General features: G+C 46.0%; 1 protein-coding gene across 1 annotated transcript in view; it reads right to left on the bottom strand.

Moving 5' to 3' along the window:
* Window positions 1–426: 426 nt before the first annotated feature.
* The window catches only part of LOC119630228 (nascent polypeptide-associated complex subunit alpha, muscle-specific form-like), a 41,597-nt gene continuing 20,880 nt past the window's right edge, over window positions 427–21,143 (bottom strand). The window contains exons 3-6 of the mRNA XM_062675088.1: window positions 5,896–6,354; window positions 5,161–5,805; window positions 4,177–4,413; window positions 427–471 (exon numbers count right to left, since the gene is read on the bottom strand). Of these exons, the coding sequence (XP_062531072.1) occupies window positions 427–471; window positions 4,177–4,413; window positions 5,161–5,805; window positions 5,896–6,354 (1,386 nt within the window). The remainder of the gene's footprint in view (window positions 472–4,176; window positions 4,414–5,160; window positions 5,806–5,895; window positions 6,355–21,143) is intronic.

Here is a 21,143-nt window from a genome sequence, read left to right as displayed (position 1 = left end):
GTGCTGATTATTCTAAATGTCTAATTAAGTGTTTACAATGGGATTGCTCCCACTACCCATTACGATGGAATACCATGATTAAACGACATTTAATGCTACTATCAAATCATCGTAAAGCTTAAAATGATAGTGCTAGTAAATTTTCTATATCTGAAAAAAAAAAACTAACAAATACAGTTTACAGATAAAGAAAAGTCTAAATGCCAGTTATTGCATAAAGTCTGGCAACACATTCAGGGAGGTTATAGGTATTTGTTGAATTCGGATCTTCCGTGGTCGAGGGCAGGAAGAACTTATGGCGTTCTTGTTAAACTTCGGCCATATAATAAGAGATTGCTATTATATCTGAATAGTTTAAATCCTTTGTGAACTAGTTCGTATACTGGGTTAAACTATTAACTATGTATTTTATTATATGAGTGACATTTAACCTCCACAATGCTTCCTGAGCGCTATGATACAGGAAGAATCCTAAAACGGGGGCTTGAGGAAAAAGTTCTTTTTTCTTTTAGAATAGGTGTGAATTTGTAAATGGGGCTATGGTTTTGTAGGTTTGTTTTGATTCTATTCTGAGATAGGTAAAGGGGATTTTTTTTTTTTTCCACAGGAGAAAATCGCCGGATCCCCACCCGCACAGCAGGTGGGGTATGTGGGAGTCGAACCTCACTAAAAACTCCTGCCGCTCACAGCCGGCGCCCTACCCCGGACCGGGTGGGAACCCAGTCGGAGCTATTGAGACGGCGGGACAGGGTTTACGCAGTGCACATTACATCCATCCCGCCGTCCCCCAGACGCCGGACCGGCGGCCGCCAACAACACGACCGCCGGTTCCCTCGGTCGACGGGCCAAGAGCCCGATTGATAGCGCCGCGCTACACCTTCCCCCGGAGCGGTCGGGGGAACGCGACCTACCACGCCGCCCCACGCCTAGGTTGCTCCCCGCACAAAGCGGGTGGAGCTCGAAGCCCTTAGGGGGCCGGGTCACGGACGGGACCCCGGTCCCGACCCCCTGCTCGGCGGCGGCGGGTTTCTGCGTAGTGAGGAGAGCTTTGCCTCACTCGCCCCGCCGCCTCCTTCTGCGAGATGGTGCACTCGCAGAAGTCGAGCATAGCCTTCCAAGACTCGTCTGGTCCTATCTTTGCGACAAGGATACGGCGCTGCACCTTCCATGCGGGGCAGACAGCGAGCGTATGCTCCGCCGTGTCCAGGTCGTGTCCACAATGGTGGCACCTCGTCGTCGGCTCAGCTCCTATCCGGTGCAGGTACTTTCCGAAGCATCCGTGCCCAGTCAGCACCTGCACCAGACGGAAGGTGAGGCGTCCTCGGCCACGATTCACCCAGTCATAAAAGACTGGGTAAACCGCCTCGACGGTCCGTAGACCCCACGTGGGGTTGGCCAACCGCCTCGACCACGATTCGAGCACGGACCGCCGAGAATGGGCCTTCCGCGCCCGCAGCTCACTTTTGGAGGGACGCGCCACGCCCAGAGCACGAAGCTCACTGCGCCACCGATAGTCGGCAGCGAGCGACTCCGCCTCCAGCTCCCATGGCGGCGTCCCCGCCAACACACACGCCGCCTCGAATGAGACGGTGCGATATCCACGGATGACCCTGATAGCAACGGTGCGCTGCGGCCGGCGCAGGAACCGAGCCATAGTAGCCCGATTGCGCGGCTCAGCCCATACAGTCGCACCGTACAGGGCCATCGATCGCACCACCCCAGCGTAGAGGCGGCGTACAAACTGATCCGGCCCCCCGATATTTGGGAGCAGTCGGTTCAAAGAACCGGCCGTCCTCATTAACCGGGGGACCAGCTCCGCAAAGTGAGCACGAAAAGCCCACCGGCCGTCCAACACGAGGCCGAGGTACCTTAACTGCACCCCGACCCCTATCCGGACGCCCCCAACCACGATGTGGGCGTCGACAGGTGGCGCTCTCCGCGGCCCGTGAAACCACAAGGCCTCGGATTTACTGAGCGCCACGTCGAGGCCCAGTCTCTTTATCCTCCCGACGACGAGGGCCACTCCCGCTGTGGCGAGACGGGCAGACTCTCTATAATCATCCCCCCGGGCCACGACCAAAGTGTCGTCCGCGTAACAAATAACACGGAGGCCCGGGAGGAGGGCACCCCTCAGCACCCAGTCGTACCCGATGTTCCACAAGAGGGGTCCGAGAACTGACCCCTGTGGAACACCACGCACGACCGGAAAACGGTGAAGGGTCCCACCGTACCCGGTACATTCGACCGACCTGGCCTCCAAATAGGAGCCAACCAGCCGGCGGAGGTAGAGGGGCACTCCATGCCTCTCCAGTGCCCCCCCTATCACAGACCAGGGCAGGGTGTTAAATGCGTTGGCGATGTCAAGAGACACCGCCAGCGCCACCCCACCCCGTGAGACAGCCTCGTCCGAGAGGGCCCGCACGCGAAGTATCGCATCCACGGTCGAACGGCCCTCCCGGAAGCCGAACTGCTCCGCCGACAGGTCAGGTCCAACCCCGACCAGGTGCTGAACGATGCGGGCAGCCAGAATACGCTCCAGCAATTTTCCCGTCTCGTCCAGCAGTACGATAGGACGATACCCGGCGGCTGTATCCACCGGGCGCCCCTCCTTTCTTAACAACACAAGTCTGCCCGTCCGCCAGAGCAACGGAAACCGTCCCGACTCCAGGCAACCATTAAATAGCTCCAGGAGCCGTTCCCCCAGGGCATCGAGGGCCAAGGCCAGCACCCGGCCATGGACTCCGTCCGGGCCGGGGGCCGTGTCCTTTGCAGTCATCCTGACAACGGCCACACGGAGCTCTGCCCCAGTGATACGGGGCACCTCAGCAGGGGCTTCGCCGTCGATGGCGTCCGACGGCTCACCCATAGCAGGGGGAACAAAACCCTCCCGCTCCTGCGGGAACAACGCCGAAACGATGTCCCGCAGCTGTTGAGGCTGAAGTCGCTCAGTCAAAGGGGGGGCCCACGGGCGCAGTTTGCCGCGCACCAGCCTATACGGGCTCCCCCATGGATCCGCTTCGAGCGCCTCCAAGAGTCTCTCCATGTTCTGCTCCTTGGCCCGCCTGATGGCCAGCCGCAGGGCGTCCTTCGCAGCACGATATTCGCCGTGCAGCCGGGTCTCCTCCTCCGCGAACGCGACGGGGCCGTCGCGCCGCAAGTGGCGGCGACGGCGGTGTCTAGCGCACCGGCGGCTCGCCCGAATGGAGACTGCACGCAGTCTCGCAATTTCGGGCGACCACCAGGGCGACTGCCGCCGTCCACAATGCCGAGGGCCGACCCGGGGCATCGAGGCATCGCATATGCGGTGCATCGCGCCGCGGAACCATTCGGCCTCAGCCTCCACGTCGAAAGGGTGTGGACGCATGGGCGTCCACGCCGCCACTATAGAGGCCTCCACCAGGAGCTCCTTCTTCAGGAGCTTCAATGCCCACCTAGGGAATGATCGGGACGCACTCCGCGGGGGGTTAACCCCGCGAGCGCCTGCGGCCGGCGTCGGCGCGGGAGCGGAAAGATCGAACCGGATATACCGGTGATCCGACAACGATTCCGCCCCCACCACCACGCCCCAGCCCAGGATGCGCTGTGCGATGGACGAGCTCGCGAACGTCAAGTCCACGATAGACTCTCCCATCCACCGCACGCATGTCGCGACCGAGCCCCTGTTAACGATACAGAGATCGGCCGCGACCGCCCACTCCTCCAACAGCCTACCACGAGCGTCCGTGGATGGGGAACCCCAAGCGACAGACTTCGCATTGAAGTCCCCCGCCAGTATCACCGAACGGGGAGAGAGGTGACGAGCGATCACCTCTAGCCCGTCCAGAAACCGCTCGAACTCGACGGTAGGCCGATTTGGAGAGAAGTACACCCCGATCACGACGGTATTTTCTAGTTGTACCGCGACGATCCCGGGGCCCCTGGTCACCATCGCCAGGGGAGGAATCATCGCGGATCTTCTTATATGTATGGCCGCCAAGCCATCAACGTCCCCAAACCAGCAGTCGTCCGCTGGGGGAACGAAGTACGGCTCGGCGACCACAGCCACGTCAATTGACCACTCCGCCATAGTCTGGAGCAGCATGTCCTGAGCCCCGGCGGAGTGGTTCAAATTTCCTTGGAGGAAGCGATAGGTGTGATCCATTAAGGCTGGACCACATCCATCGCCCCCTCCCCTACTCTATTGTCCCCGCTATCGGGCTCGAACGCCTCAGCGGGGGCCAAAGTGTCAGCCGGTGCTCCCCCGGCCGACCGCTTCTTTTGGCGCCGCTTAGCTTGGCGGCGCCAATTTCGAATTGCATTTTTGCCGGCCGGGGGGCATGCCTTGCCCCCGGTCCGGTGATCAGCCTTGCGTCCGGCCGCCGCGCATAGTGAACAATGCGGCGCAGCCAAGCACACGGCCGCCTTGTGTCCAGGCTGACCACAGCGGAAACACAGTCCACTGCGGTCAACCGCACTCACGCACTTGGCGAGGCAGTGCCCAGTGCTGAAGCACCTTAGGCACCGCCAGGCACGCGGTTCTAGCAGGCGCACGTGGGCTGCTATCCAGCCCACGCGCAACCTGCCCGGATCCCCCGACGGTCTCCCAGGCGGAGGAGTAGCCAGGGCGACGGCCGCCTCCACCGGGCAACGTACCCACACGGAGCCGGCCCCGGTATAACCAGAGCGCAGCTCGCCTACGGTTATATTCTGCGGGGCACAGTTGCCCTGGGCAGCGACGGCCGCCGCCACCTCATCCCTGGTGGTGCAGTCGTCCAGGCCGGTCACTCTCAATTCAGCCATCTTGACCGGCCTATGCACCCGCACCTCCTCTTCAGGCAGAACCATACGGAGCCTTGCCGCCAGACGCTCCGCGATGCCGGCACTGTCGGCAACGGGACATTCTAGCAGCTTGGCCCCATTGGCTGTCTGCCTACAGCGGAGGCCCTCCCCCGCCCCGATCTCATCCAGGTCAACTGCCGCGCGCGCCCGAGCAATAACATCTCCGTATGTCATGCCCTTTGCTTTGGCAGCCGGCAGCAGCGTTAGGACCACTGCCGCCGATCGCGGCGCGCGCGGTGGCTTCTTTGTTTTTTTGTTTTTATTTTTATTTTTGGCGGCTACAGGCGCTCGACCCTGTTGGGGAGCAGCCTGAGCCGCCGTGGCCGCGGGCGCTCCACCCACTTGTGGAGCTGTCAATGGGGCCTTCTTGTTACCCCGCCGGGCCACCACGTTCCACCCCTCGTCCATGTTAGACGAAGGCGGAGACAGCGGACGGGGCTGGGGTGCTTGCGATGGTCGTTTCGAGTTGGCACCGCCCCCCCGTTTGGTTCTATCCCGTCCCGGGCCCAACTTAGTAGCTGGAGCCCGTACGGGGGCGGGGCGAGCGGCTGGAGTACCCGACACCGCGGCATATGCCGGTCGCCGAGCGTCAGCCGGAGCAATGAGCTGCGCCTCGAGGGCCGCCAGCCTGCCGTCCAGCCTTTCTAGTACAACCTGGACAGTGCGACTGATGACCTCGTTCAGGCTGAACTTTCCAGCTAGCTCCCGTGGCCCCACGAGTGCCTGCTGCCGCTTGGTAACGGTCATCTCTCTAGTGCGCGGTGACGGGAGACGTGGACCCTGCTCAGCCGCGCGCGGTGGCGGCAGCACAGGCCACCCATCGCCAGTCAGCGCCGGAGAACGGTGACTCCGAGGGGCCCCGGCGATACATGACGTCGCTGCCGGTACAGGAGCCGGAGGAGTCCGCAACCCAGTGGCCCGGGGCAACGCGGGCGACGGCGTCGACGCCGCTGCCCTCCTCGAAGCAGCAGCCCCATCACCAGGCTGCTGTTGGGCTTGAAGTAGTGCTCGAAGCCTCGAATTCTCCGCCATCAGCTGTACCACCTGGTCATTGGCGGAAGCAACCGAAGGCAGAACCTTCGAGACCTGCGAGACCACCTCTCGCAGCTTACGGCCAGCGGCTTTGGTCTTAGTGCCGTTGGCCGCATATGACTTGACGGTCCTCATGGCCCTGTCTATGACCAAGGCAGGATCTTGAAGGCCGCCATCTTCCTCCTCTGTCGTTCGCCCGTCCAGTGAGGCGACAGACATCGACGCCGATGACTGCGCCGGTGACGGCGCGCCCCTCCTCCGGGCGGGTCTTTCTTTAGGTGGCGGCATGTCCTCCGCAGCAGAGGCCGCATCGGAGACTACCAGTACCTTCTCCGGCGGGGCATCTGCGCCAGAGGATGACGCTGGCTCCCCTCCCCCCTCGCGTGAGGAAACTCGCTGGGGTTTCCTTTTCCGCCTTATCTTTTTGGCGGTTGTCTCTTTCGAGCCAGCCGCCTCGCTGTCACTGAAGAGCCCAGAAGGCGTCAAGTCAGCGCTGGCGTATCTCTGTTCGACGGGTTTTCCGCTGCCCGTCACACAGCCCCCTTCGTCCTGGCAAGCTTTGCCCCCCCCAGAATACGCGGGGCTGCGTGCTCCCACCAAGGTGGAAGCACGGAGGGATTCTCCACCTAGGGTGGTACCCTCCTGGGGTAATTTTTTTAAAAACTTTGCCATCATTAATTTTTCCTTTGATATTTAACCAGGGGTCGGTCCCCTGGGACGGCCCTCACGACTGGACTCCCTCCAGCCACTCATCCCATCACCGGGCACGTCACAAGCTTAGGATTAGGGCATTTTTTATAGAGGTTCGCATCCTCGCGGCCCCTGCTAGGCAGCGGCCCCCGTCCCCTACTCGGTAGGGATTACGGTATGCTTCTACGAAGCCACGCCGGTAAACCGGTACCCCCCTCTGGAGGGCCTTCCCCTGTAGCTGCCAAGAGGCAACCGGGGACATGGCAACCAGCGACCGGAAGGGAGTGCCCTCCGGTTCACTTCTCATCCTCTTGGGGTCTGCCATTACTGACAGACCCACACGTCTGACCATGATGTGGCCACGCCGGCGTACTGGTACCCCCCTCTGGAGGGCCTTCCCCTTTAGCAACCAGAGAGCTGCCGGGGACATGGCCTAGCATCCAAGAGGGCTCCAGAAGGGAGCCCTCGCCCCCTTCACGCACCCTTTGTCCAGCAAAGGTGGGAAAAAGGGAACACGGTATGCAGTCTACTTAGTTCGCGGCACCCCTGTGCAGACAACGCTGCTCCACGGTGTCGGGGTGCACGCTTAAGCCCCACCGCCACGACAAGGCGAGACCACGCTTAGTGGGGAGGTAAAGGGGATGGCCCATTTTAGGCCCAAAGCGGACAATAGATTATAGAAAAAATACTTAGTGCATTAATTTTGTCATAAATAAATATGCATTTACTTTCTTGCAAATAAGCGCCACTATAGTTTACAATAAGTAGTTTAAAAAAAGTAACTCTATTGAAAAAACAAGGATTTTTATTTTTGCGGGAAAAATATTGCCAGCTTCAAATCCTTTTACGTATGAAGTAAATATTTTGAGTATATAAATAAAACATATAAATAAATCATTTTAAGTATTATCATTAATCAAACGATTTTAATGGATTTTATGCACATAAAATAACATCGAAGACATACCCATTGGACTTTAACTTGTAACTATACTTGAGACCTTAGAACTTATATCTCAAGGTGGGTGGCGCATTTACGTTGTAGATGTATGTGGGCTCGAGTAACCACTTAGCAACACCAGGGTGGCTGTGAGCTCGCCCACCCATCTAAGCAATAAAAAAAACTTTACTAGTATTGTTATTTAAATATGTACAACTAAAACAAAAACATAAAAAATAATGTGTACTCGTAAAAAAAAGATTAAGATATAAATCAATTATCGGTTATTTAAAAAAATAATCGATATATGAATTTCATGTAATTATTTTTCTTTATACTGACAACACTGAATTTAATCTGACTGACTGATACTTCGCTTGCTGCTTGTGGTGTTGTGCTTGCGTACAAAATGGATGTGTTTTGATTTTTCTTCGATTTATTTTACTTTTATCAATAACGTTTCATACTACGACTAAAAAACATTGTGTGAATTGTGGTTTTACCCTGACCGAGATTTAAAACCGTGTATATGCTCTCCTTTGCTATTTTTAGATGATACTAATTGTGTATGAAGATGAAGAAAATATAGATATTTAAAGAATTAAGTGTGTTTTGTACCCTATTGGATAAAAATACATTAGGAACATCTTAAACATTAAGAAAAGAAAAGTTCTTGAAGTATCTCACAATCCGACACTTATTTATATAGAAAATTAACCTCAAAACGAGTTTTTATTTTTATTATATTTTTTATAATAGTGGCGTCAATTTCAATATATTTTTTAGATATCCAATACATTTAAGAATTTGAATCCGTACATTTTTATAGTAATATTTGATGTCCATCTTGGGCCTAGCACACTATGGAGAGTGGGAAATCCCCTTTGTTGAAAGTACATTACATAACATTCATAATAAAAAACAATACCTTTAGGATCGGTAAAATTTAATGTCTTCGGAGTGTGAATGTATATACCTAGTCAGGTCATAAATTCTGTCACATATTTAATGTAAAATAATTGAAACAAGTTTATTCATTATGTAACCATTCATATACCAAAATGAACTTAACAAAACATAGATTCTTATGACACTAAAGTTTATTCAAAACGACCTCCGTGATTTTGAATACAAGCCTTCAATCTGCGCGGCCAGTCGTCTATCGCAGCACGAACGAGGTCCATGTCAATATCGGCGGCTGCCCTAATCAAGGATGTCTTGAGTGACTCCAAATTGGGATGAGGCTTTGAGCACGCCTTTTCCTCCAAGTGTTGCCATATCTTGTAATCTAACGGATTCAAATCTGGACTGGAGGAGGGCCAGTCTTCGTGCCGGATGAAGTCGATTTCACGCGCCGCCAGTCAGTCTTGTGTGCTCTTCGCTCTATGAGCTGGCGCCGAATCTTGTTGGAATACCCAGTGCCTGTTATTGAACTTGGTATGAGAAACAGGTTCCACAAGGTTCGTCAGGACTGTATTTTGATTCACAACTGCATTCGTTTTTACACCTTTCTCACAAAAATGTACCTCTGTTAAGCCCCAATAAGAAACTCCCAACCATACCATGAGCGAGGATGGAAAATGACCTCGTTGGACACGCGGAATACGGTTGCTCGCTTCTTCACTACTGTGTGCGTACACCTAATCATTTTGTTTGTTGTAGCTCTCTTCTACGGTAAAAATTTTTTCATCCGAAATTCCCGATATTTTTTTCCCGCGTACCGCTTCAACAAAGCGCGGCATCTCTTCAGTCTCAGGTCCATTAGACGAGCATTCAAACGATGTCCTGTTTTTCTTCGATATGCCCGAAGCCCTAAGTCTTCATTTAACACCCTTTTCACCGTGGTTCTGCTTAACCCCATCTGAAGGGCCAACAGTTTCTGCTTACGTTTGGGATTTCTTTGAATTCGCGCCTTCACAGCTTTTATCACTGCTGGAGTCCTAACAGACCGAGGGCGACCACTTCTTGACCTGTCATCTACACTAGAGTCTTCATTGTATCGTTTGATGGTACGATAAACGAATCTTTTGGTTATATTAAAATTTTTCAGTATGTTAAAAATTTGAATTGGCGCGTAACCGCAACGATGCAACGCAATAACCGCAACACGGTCTTCTTTAAGCGTCCACTCCATATTTAAAAATGAGTAAAATTCTAAAAGTATACATTTTTATTTTCATGAACAATTCGAAATTCGAATTCAATAAACTTTTTTGTGGCCAGCATTCTAAAAGAAAAGTTTTTACTGTGTGACAATACTTATGACCTGACTAGTTATAAATTTCATTGGTGATTTTTTCTGAAGCTACGGTCTATATCATTTCTCTGTCATAATAGGGAATTCATATTTTGCCATCTGTGTAACTTCAAACCACCCAATATCTGTCAAATATCGAAATATCTGCAAATTAAGCTAAGAAATATAGTTTTAAGCATATTCCACATATTTTACAACTTTAGTTAGCCGTCAATATAGAAATACTTAGCCAGACTCGAACTTGTACCTTCAAGAATTAGAGCCATAAGCACGGCAACGGTCTATAACTTAGCAATATATCACAATATCAGTATTATAACAGTATATTGTTGTAGACAGATATTATATTTAATTGATTTACGTGTGGTCGTAACTTACAATGAACAGAAGGGACATAAATTAATTTTATGTAAATCATAGATTAGATGCAGTCAATTTACGTAAACATTATTAAGTATCCTGTTTGTGTTGTATTTAAATTGTAATAAGCGTCAAGCTTGAGTTTAAATCACATCCATGTTGACTATTTTGGATACCTAGTAAAACTTCCTTCTTTGGACAGTATACTTCCACGGTGAAGGAATATCGTGTAATAAAAATCAAATCTGCAAAAATTATAATTAGCGTAATTACTGGTGGTAGGACCTCTTATGAATCCGCACGGGTAGGTACCACCACCCCGCTTATTTCTGCGGTGAAGCAGTAATGCGTTTCGGTTTGAAGGGTGGGGCAGCCGTTGTAACTATACTGATACCTTAGAACTTATATCTCAAGGTGGGTGGCGCATTTACGTTGCAGATGTCTATGGGCTCCGTTAACCACTTAACACCAGGTGGGCTGTGAGCTAGTCCAACCAAGTAAGCAATAAAAAAAAACCAGTAACTAATGGAATTATTGTCCACAGCTTTGGGGCCGTTTCTATCCAAATATACTCGTCTGCATATCTATCAAAATACTGCTTTCTAAGCACTGATTTCTGCTCTTATATTGCAGTAGGACATAAATGAGCGTATTCGAAGTATAATTAATAACAGAACCGACTGCACCACAACAAAAGTTAATGACTGCACTCCTGCAACATAGATTGATGGTGCTTTGATAAATTGCACCGCCACGCTGGGGTTAATGGGGTGGGTTTAGATAGAGACGTGCTTTTTGCGGTGCGTCACGTTTGGTATGTTTTGAAATTTGATTCGCATTTTATTAATTACGTTATTAGTACTGTGTGTAGATTACACAAGTCATTCTTTTAGGGATTCTTTTGTGATAGTCAATTAATACTCTAGTTAAAATTAAAATAGTATATAGTGTGTTTTCTTTTTAATATGTAAAGCTTCGTATGTGATGAATATCGCTAAAACTAAATTCCCTTTTCGAGTATTTTTACGTTTCTCCTTTTCATGATTCCTGGGATCCAAGTTTCAATATTCCTAAGCGAAGTTCAGTGACTAGTGTTAATAACACCACTAAAATATTATCAGCGCTTGGGCTGGATAGTTGCACGGGTATGGCCATATTGTAAACCATGCGATCTGGATTCAATATGGCGACGGGTGTCGGCAAGCCTCGCAAGCCTACGTATAATAGTTTCCAGCTTTGTTCTGCGATATGTCTTTGGGGAATGTCGCTTGTCAGGCCGATTATCATGATGTATGGCCCTGGTTGTATAAATTGCCTATGATCGGTCGCCATCACGTCTTTTGTTGTCAAGCAACATTGCGCTAAACGCCAAGTTGCTACTTTTGGCAATTCTAATCAGAATCACCAACGGATGTTGGTGAGAGAGTAATGTCGGATGTTATTTAAATTTCCCCCCGATTTACCTTGTTAACTGTTGTTCAGTCGCTGGCTGCTCTGTTTGTCACAACGTGTTTTAGATTATGTCGTCATGTCATGTTATCTGTCTCTTCTTTTCGTCGTATTCTTCTATTTGACTTCAATTTAGTATGCTCATGAACCCAGCTTTTCAAAGTAGATTTTGTTTCTGAGATTGTGACTCTGGAATGAACTCACAACACAGTGTTTCCCGAGCGCTATGACATATCCTTCTTCAAACGAGGCCTGTGGAGAGTACTCAGTGGTAGCCAGCGACTTGGCTGTGTCCCTGGAATTGAGCGTCTCTGAGTGACGTTAACCACTTACTATCAGGTGGGCCGTATGCTCGTCTGCCTACAAAGGCAATAAAAAAAATAAAAAATAAAGGATGGATTTTGGTGGCCCGGGTGCCTTTCCCGCTTAAACAGGACAGGGACCTTGAAAAGTGTAATGTATTCGAAACGTCCGAAATGATGTAATTACAATGAAAACGGGAGAAAAACCCCGAAAAAGAAAAGAAAAAAAGTAAATTTCATCCTCTAATTATGAAAAAAATTGATCATCAACATCATCATCATCATCAGCCCACAGTCGTCCACTGCTGGACATAGGCCTCTCTCAATCCACACCATTGAGCCTGGTCTACGGCTCTCCTCATCCACTTCTTACCGATCACCGTTCGGAGGTCACCGCACCACCTAGCCAGGGGGCGTCCCACGTTACGTCTTCCGCTGCGCGGTCTCCACACAAGATCCCGTCTGCTCCAGCGATAGTCAGTTCTACGGCATAGCCCACTGCCACTTCAGATTATTAATAATTAGAAATTAATCTCAGACAGTTATAGCGATAAATTTCATATCGATTTCGGTAATATTACTGCTGTGTTTTCGATTTCATATTATTTCAAGAGCTGTCGTGTTATATCATTGCTCTGTTAATATTATGAATTTTCCGTTTCGTGTTTCCGCGCCGAAAATTCCTATGCGTAAAACGAGACTCGTGAATGCAAACATTGTAAGTGGCATGTAGTTAGTAAGCTTATTATTTTGTTTTGGGAGACATATTAAGCAATTCTTAGAAATGTAATCTACTAGCCAAAGAACTTAAGGACAGTCCTTTTTATTTACATCGACGCAATATTTACCGTGAGCAATCACAGATAATTTTCTAAGATATTAACTACCAATTTCTACCAAAAGTTTGGCTACCTTATGAAAAGCTGTACATGAGAGAAAAAAACGTTACCATATTACCATATTACATATTACCATAGGAGTTATTGTTCCTGCACGTGAACGGAGACATAGCCAAATATGATATTGATGTGAGGATTTAAAGCTTTAAAATATAGATTATATCTAGCTATCTAGCTATCATTTTATTTCGCTTGATATATTGACGAGCTTACAGCCGTGTTGCTATGTTGTTACCCGAGACATAAATATCATAACATGAATGCCACCACCCATCTTGAGACACAATGTTGAAATTGCAATTGTATTTTATAATGGTAGCACCATCATTCAACTACAACAGAAATTGTCATGACCATGGTGTCTAACCATTCGGACTCAGAATCAGAGCGTACAAACACGCTCTACGTACCATGAATAATGACGTATTATAATTTTATTCATTTTTCCTGTGCAATTTGTTTGCTATTTTTATGAGTACCTATAGTTATTTGTTTATTTTTGTTAGTTGGGGTTTATCATTAAGAACAATATTTGAAACTTCAGAGAAGTTTTTGCTATAGTAAGTACCAAGAGGGTACGAAATATCTGATATCTCGACCGGGTATCCATAAACGATTTCCCTAACGTTAGAAAGAAAAAGGGTACGAATTATTTAATATTCAATGTTGTGTACTTAGCGATTGCTATAGAGATGGCAGATGCCAGTTTTTTTATTTATAAAATTAAATTATCATTTACAATGCTCAGGTTTGTGTGCATCTTTATTTTGCACGTACTCGTGTTTTAATCATGCGGTTTTTTGTGAGGTGGATTTTGAAATTATTCCCCGCTTGAGAGCACGCGACAAAGCGTTCGAAAGATATTGTGAATGAGTTTTTTAAAACGAATACAGTATGAATTGATAATTATTATGTGCGCTACTTTTTCTAGCAGGTCTTCAGGATTTAAGCTTGCCGAAGTAGCTTATTAAAATATTAGATTTAAAAGTATTAATTAAAGGTTCGTCCATTCAAATCTTTCTAATGTCCGTTTGTCTCAAAGAATTACGATGAAAAGTCTGCCAGCCACTTTGATCTAATTTTAATTGTGGTATACCAGAGCTTCGTCTTTAATTTAATCCCGCAAATGATTTTCATCTAACCCGTTCCTTTAAAATGAAATTGAATTTTGCAAGAATTACACGTAAACATTCTGAGATTCTGTCAGATATTAAACTCTTTGGAAATGTTTATTAAATTTTGACTGTTACTACGGCAACGCGCGAAATCCCATAACAATGGATGGCCGAAAGGTAACGAGAGATTATTTGGTGAAAATGAAATTAATGAGAATAAAATATATTTGGGAAGAATGATTCTTTCTTAATATTCTTAGCGTGGTATGGACTTCTGATGCGTAGAGAAGATACATGTGACTAGGAGATGTAAGGAGATGATATACAAAGTAGAGGCGGAAGAGGTCGACCGAAGAAGACATGGATGGAGTGTGTGAATGATGTGAGTGTTGAGCTGACGGCTGACAGAAGAGAATGGAAGAGAGAAATTACCTGTGCCGACCCCACTTAGTGGGATAAGGCGAAGAAATAGAGATTCTTAACACTAGGTCACTTGCTTTAATAAAAGTGACACGTTATCAATCCATTGCTTTCTAGAACCAGTAATACTAGCGTGTATCCCATTCTAAAGATTTACTTTATTAGTAGACTGGATACTTGTCTAGATTTGGGGCGAAAAATATATCCACGCGTTTTCCTGTCTTAGGGTGAATAGATTATACAAAATTAATTGTGTGTTAATAAAATAGAGCCTTGTAAAATGAACATTCGCGTTTATTCTGATTTTAATAAAATTAAAATTTGCCATGCACGGCGTTAAAAAGCAAGAATTAGAATTACATAACTTGGTTACGACTTAGGTGTTAGGACCGGACTTGTCGTTGCCTGGCGTCGTGGCGTCGATGCTTGGCGGCGACGAGTCTTGGAAGGCTATGTTCGACTACAGCGAGTGCACCATCTCGCAGAAGAAGGCGGCGGGGCGGGTGAGGCAAAGCGCTCCTCACTACGCAGAAATTCGCCGCCGCCGAGCAGGAGGTCGGGACCGGGGTCCCGTACTTAACCCGGCCCCCTAAGAGCTTCGGACTCCACCCGCTCTGTTCTGGGAGAAACCTAGGCGTGAGGTGACGTGGTAGGCCACGTTCCCCCAACCGCTCCGGGGGAAGGTGTAGCGCGGCGCTATCAATCGGGCTCTTGGCCCGTCGACCGAGGGAACCGGCGGTCGTGTCGCTGGCGGCCGCCGGTTCGGTGTCTGGGGGACGGCGGGATGGATGTAATATGCTCTGCGTAAACCCTGTCCCGCCGTCTCAATAGCTCCTAATGGGTTCCCGCCCGGTCCGGGGTAGGGCGCCGGCTGTGAGCGGCAGGAGTTTTTAGTGAGGTTCGACTCCCACATACCCCACCTGCCGTGCGGGTGAGGATCCGGCGATTTTCTCCTGTGGAAAAAAAAGGCTTAAGTGTTACCATTACAAACTTAAAATAAAATTGCAATGTTCAAATTTGCATTTAGCACATTGGAGAGACCGACAGTGTTGCATTTGAAGGATAAAGGCCAAATTTAATTTTTCAGTACGCTTGGATATTTAAAATTACTTTTACGGTTTAATCTAGCGCTTATTATTTCCACGTTTCGAATAATTAACAGTTTTCGTGGTCACGGACGTCTGTGGTGTTAATCCTGGATATTTCAGTATTGTATTCAGTTGATATACCGAATTAATTAAATCAACACTCGAAAGTAAAATACGCGTTCTTTAAATTAAAATTTCTACCTCAAATCTCAAGGTAATTTAACGTGTATGAGTCCAATGACCGAATAACAGAAAATTGACTGCCTGTATACATACGGTAAGCGTACAATAGCAATATAAACGTTCAAAATGACCGAAAGTTCTCGAATTGATGTGAAGTTGTGAAAAGGGTCTAGTACAATGCTTGTCTCAAAGCGACAGCGGACTCAGCGTTTCGCTTCAACAAAATTGTTGTTATACTGTCCCGAACTAGTGAATGCAATCCTCATATTCTGTCACTACTATCGCACGAGTCGTTGTCGTGTTAGTAAATGTTTAGGTATTCAATTGAGAATGATATAACAACACCTTATTTTTGTAATGTTGATAGTTATTAGAGCAGCCATTTATAAAACTGTTTTTTATTTATTTATTTTTTAATGCTTATATAAGTGGACGAGCTTACGGTCCACCGGGTGTTAAGTGATCTGCGGAGCCCTTAGACATCTGCAACATAAATGCCGCCACTCACCTTGAGATCTTTTCTGCCACGTACCATCCGGCTATGGAATGAGCTCCCCTCCACGGTGTTTCCCGAGCGCTATGACATGTCCTTCTTTAAAAGAGGCTTGTGGAGAGTATTAAGCGATAGGCAGCGGCTTGGCTCTGCCCCTGGCATTGCTGAAGTCCATGGGCGACGGTAACCACTCACCATCAGGTGGGCCGTATGCTCGTCTGCCTACAAGGGCAATAAAAAAAAAAAAAAAAAAAGATATGAGTTCTAAGTTCTCGGTGTAGTTACAACGGCTGCCAAACCCTTCGAGCCGAAGCGCATTACTGCTTCACGGAAGAAATAGGCAGGCTCGTGGTACCTACCCGTGCGGACTCATAACACGTTCTACTACCAGTAAACGACTATGCTGCTAATGTAATCAGCAGTATTAAAATGAATGACACGAAAATCCCATCTTATTCTCGGTTCATATGTATTCGTATAAATATTTCAGGAGATCGGCTGTCGGTTCTCGCCGGGGACGTAAAGAGCGGACGTGCCGTCACTCACAAGTGGTCATTCCGACTGATAGCGTTGTTAATTTGTAAACATTTGCGGGAATACTGCAGATTTGTGTGTCGACCACATAAAAGCGTATTTCGTGTAACTAGATGATTCACCGGAGAATAGGCAACGGTATTCTATGAGTATTATTACAACAGGTTATTACTATCGCCTATCGGCATTTATTGATTATAGAGCGTATTGAGAGCCAGTACGGGTAGGTAGGATCATCTTGCCTTTTTTTTTTTTTTTATTGCTTAGATGGGTGGACGAGCTCCTAGCCCACCTGGTGTTAAGTGGTTACTGGAGCACATAGATATCAACAACATAAATGCGCCACACACCTTGAGATATAAGTTCTAAGGTCTCAAGTATAGTTACAACGGCTGCTCTACCCTTCAAACCGAAACGCATTACTGCTTCACGACAAAAATAGGCAGGGTGGTGGTACCTACCCGCGTGGACTCACAAGAGGTCCTACCACCAGTAAATCTTGCCTATTTCTTCAGCGAAACAGTCATGAGTTTCGGTTCGAAGTGTGGGACAATCTTCGTTTAGTACATCTATCTTTGCAATAAGTGAATAAAAAATAGGTCGAAGGATAATACTTGATAGTGTTGTGTCGTCTTTATTTCATTAGATGAGCTTACGACATTTCTTAACTTAGATAGATGATAAAACGAAGCCACCCATCTTTCGAGAGCCCATATGAGAACTGCTTGTTGTAGAATATGCTATGATCCGTCTATACTAAAAATGATTACATCCTGAAAACCTTAGGATAATGATTACCGAGGCCGTGTATCTGCTTTGAGTTCAGCGTCTACCCTCGGAGATGCGCAGGGGTTGTGCCGAGGGCTGCCACACACCCCTTATGTTTCATTAACGAATGCTCATTTCAGAGCGTTTAATGAATAGACAGGACGAGGCTTAGGAGAACGTTAAACGTGTTAGTTCTGATAATTTTGTAATACGCTGCAAAAAACTTCGCATGTATTTTAACAGTTTAAAAAAATATAGGACGTCTTTTTGACGCTCATTTACGAGTATAAGCTTGTTACGTATGTATGTATGATTGTTTGTAAGAAATATTTGAAAGTCATTTTCACTCACTGCTTTCAACATTACCGATTAACTTGAAAATTTGAAATAGCTTCATCAGTATCAATAGGATAAAGATATAAATTGTTTGTTCCCTGTGCTATTGAAATATGTAAAAAATATATAGTTTTTAAACTACGTTTTAATACTACGATTTTTCTTAGTAAAACTAAACTTTTTTTGGACATCAGATCGAATTGTTTTTATGGTATTTTGATTAACTGCGAGTTTACCTACAAGCGTACATGGACTGACTTATATTATCTTATACGATATAAGAAATATGATATTAATTGCTTGCTACCGAAGCGTGATGCGTTTTTATTTTATTTTTACATATTACTTCACATTTTACGACCACAATATATTATTCAGTCGCGAAGCATACATCATGTTCTGATACGGACTATATTATTATAACCTGTTATTATAATACGATACGGATCACGATCTTTAGATTTAGAAAAGGATAAACATTCGATAAGATAGATCGTCTCTTCTTCTTCTTCTTTTTCTCCACCTTATCCCACTAGGTGGGGTCGGCACAGCACAATTTTTCATTCCATTCTCCTCTATCAGCCGTCATCTCAGCGCTCACTCTTCTTTCTCTCATATCGTCATTCAAACCCTCCATCCATGTCTTCTTCGGTCGACCTCTTACCTCTCTACCTTTTTTTATTGCTTGGACGGGTGGACGATCTCACAGCCCACCTGGTGTTAAGTGGTTTATGGAGCCCATAAACATCTACAACGTAAATGCGCCACCCACCTTGAGAAATAAGTTCTAAGGTCTCAAGTACTGCTTCACGGCAGAAACAGGCAGGGTGGTGGTACCTACCCGCGCGGACTCACAAGAGGTCCTACCACCAATAAGTACCTTGCACTACAATTTCCATACATCTCCTAGTCACATGTATCTCCTCTCTACTCATCACATGTTCATACCACGCTTACCGTCCGCCCTCACCCTTTCCAAAAATATTACCAAATTTTTTTACACATCCGAAACTTCTATACCCGATTGAGTTCGGGTAAGTCTAATGAAATTACGACAACAATACCCTCTGCGCCGTTGCTAAGTCTGTGTGAGTTGTAGTCCAGGATCGCGCCGACACAATGACCCCGCGTAAATCTCCAACGTGGCCCGGACACCGGAATTCATAAATTATGATTCACTTGCTCACTGAAAACCTTTTTTATGGTAACGCTTATACGGTGAAAAGCGGCCCTTTTTATTTCGCTCGTTTGTCGCTTAACGTTCTGTATTTTATTGAAGGGCTGAATGTCCCGATTCTGTTGAATTTCGTGTATTTATTGGATTGTTTGTTATTAATTTATTTATTTACTAGCTGACCCGGCAGACTTCGTAGTGCCTCAATCGATAAATAAAAGACCTAAACTATTGTATAAAATGAACTTAAAAAAAAAACAAAATTGTTTGTTTTTATATAATTCCAGGCATTTTCACATTTATTCACCTTTTAAACCTTCTCTGGACTCCACGAATAATTCAAGACCAAAATTAGCCAAATCGGTCCAGCCGTTCTCGAGTTTTAGCGAGACTAACGAACAGCAATTCATTTTTATATATATAGATTAAGCTCACAATACATATCACAAGCTAAAAAGATACATAAAAAACACAAGTAAAAAGAACCAAATCTGGCTTGCAACATAAGTTATGTGCGCACGACAAAACAAGACATAGTGGTGAATTTGTACAACAACTTTCCTTACAATTACGACAAAACAATTCGATAACGGAAACTAATCTAACTTATCATGTAAGGAAAAAAACAATTATTCACAATATAACACATTAAACAATTACATTAACCTGCCTATTACTAACGTGGAGGATGATGCCCTTAAACATTTTTCTAAACGTAACTAACCTACAAGTACAAATATCCAACTCAGTTGACGACCTTGCCAGTTATTGTTGTTTAGCAGATATAATTTTAGTAGTTCAGTGCAGTATTGGCCTAGGTAGGTAGCTGTTCTAGCTTCGAAAAAGCCTAGTACCTCTAGGCAAGACTGATAGTCAAAAAATTGTTCTTTTTGGAACTTGTATATGTTTGTCGGATGATTAATTTAATTTCCGTTTTTGTTTTATTAAGCTTAATCATGTTCTACTTTATGATTTTAATTGTATCATGTGTTATATGACATTAGTGTTCAAAATTTGTCAAATCAACATTCATATAATAAAGAAATAGTAATTATCAAGAAATGTTTTTAAAGAACATCAAAATAATTTTAAACGGTACTTAGCACGTTATTGAATCTCAATGCTGTCAACCATTTAATTCAGAAAAGAAACAGTTTCAGGCAGCCATTCTTGAAAAGATTCTAAGAACTTTCCCTTGCTCAGTTACTGAACTGCTACTCAGAAGATTTTGAAGATGCATTGCCTATCCCTGTTCTAAAATTAATTACATTTGGTAATGTTAAACTTGAACAAAAACTATAATAGCTTTATGTTAATATCCCTGCACTCTACTCTATGGGATTAATGCCGAAAATAAAACAAGAATGCATTAACATTAATGAAGGAAAACTTTACGATATCCCATCTACTATTCAGCCATCATATCTCGCGGTGTAAATGTCAACAGATGCAATAAAACATGTCGCTAACTAACGATAAAGCCTCAGGATCCGCAGACGGAGAGATCACATACAAATGCCTGCCGTGGTATGTCGTAAAATTTACGAACTGTAAGGTTATTCACGCTGACTTTTTATACGACATCGGTTTATGAGTATACTGTCTGTTTTGTTTTGGTCCAAGTTAAAAGAGTATTGATACGTTCTACTCGTAGATATCTTCGTTTCGAGGTTAATAATGTGGTACCACATTAAGTTCACTTATTTGCATTTCGAAAAAGCGGCCCGACACGAGAACCCTCTCAACGTGGCCGCCGGAACTTCATTCCCGATCCTGTGGACCGAATGGTAAACAGTCGACGTCGCCACGTCATTTTGGATCCTCCCGATCGACTAACGGTGCTTTTAGGTACCTCCAGCATCGGTCATCGTTCTCGTCATCGTAATACGTTCTTTCAAGGGCGTGGTGATATTATAGTCAACATATGCGTTGCAAGGATAACACAGTCATATGGTCTCCACTAAAAGCTGCAATAAAGTATAAGTAAGTAAAGTGATTGGTAGATTCTTAAATTTAAGTTATCCAACTTCTTTATTATATATTTTTTTTATTTCACAGACGGACGAAGGTTCCCACGGCACTAAATCGCTAATTCAGACTTGACTGTGCATTCCTTACCACCTCGTCGTCTCCAAATCTTTATTTCCAATTTTATGATTCAAGCTGTGAGATTCTTAGAAAGTGGATGCAGGTTGTGCTACCCTCATTCAGTAGTTTGACAAAGTCGATTAATAAAATAAAAAAAAAACATTCCAAAACTTGTATTTTAGACCACAAAATTATTT

Source organism: Bombyx mori, chromosome 22, assembly GCF_030269925.1.
Source record: "Bombyx mori chromosome 22, ASM3026992v2".
Lineage (NCBI taxonomy): Eukaryota > Metazoa > Arthropoda > Insecta > Lepidoptera > Bombycidae > Bombyx > Bombyx mori.
Note: the sequence above shows the minus strand (reverse complement) of the source record. Positions and strands in the feature narration are given on the sequence as shown.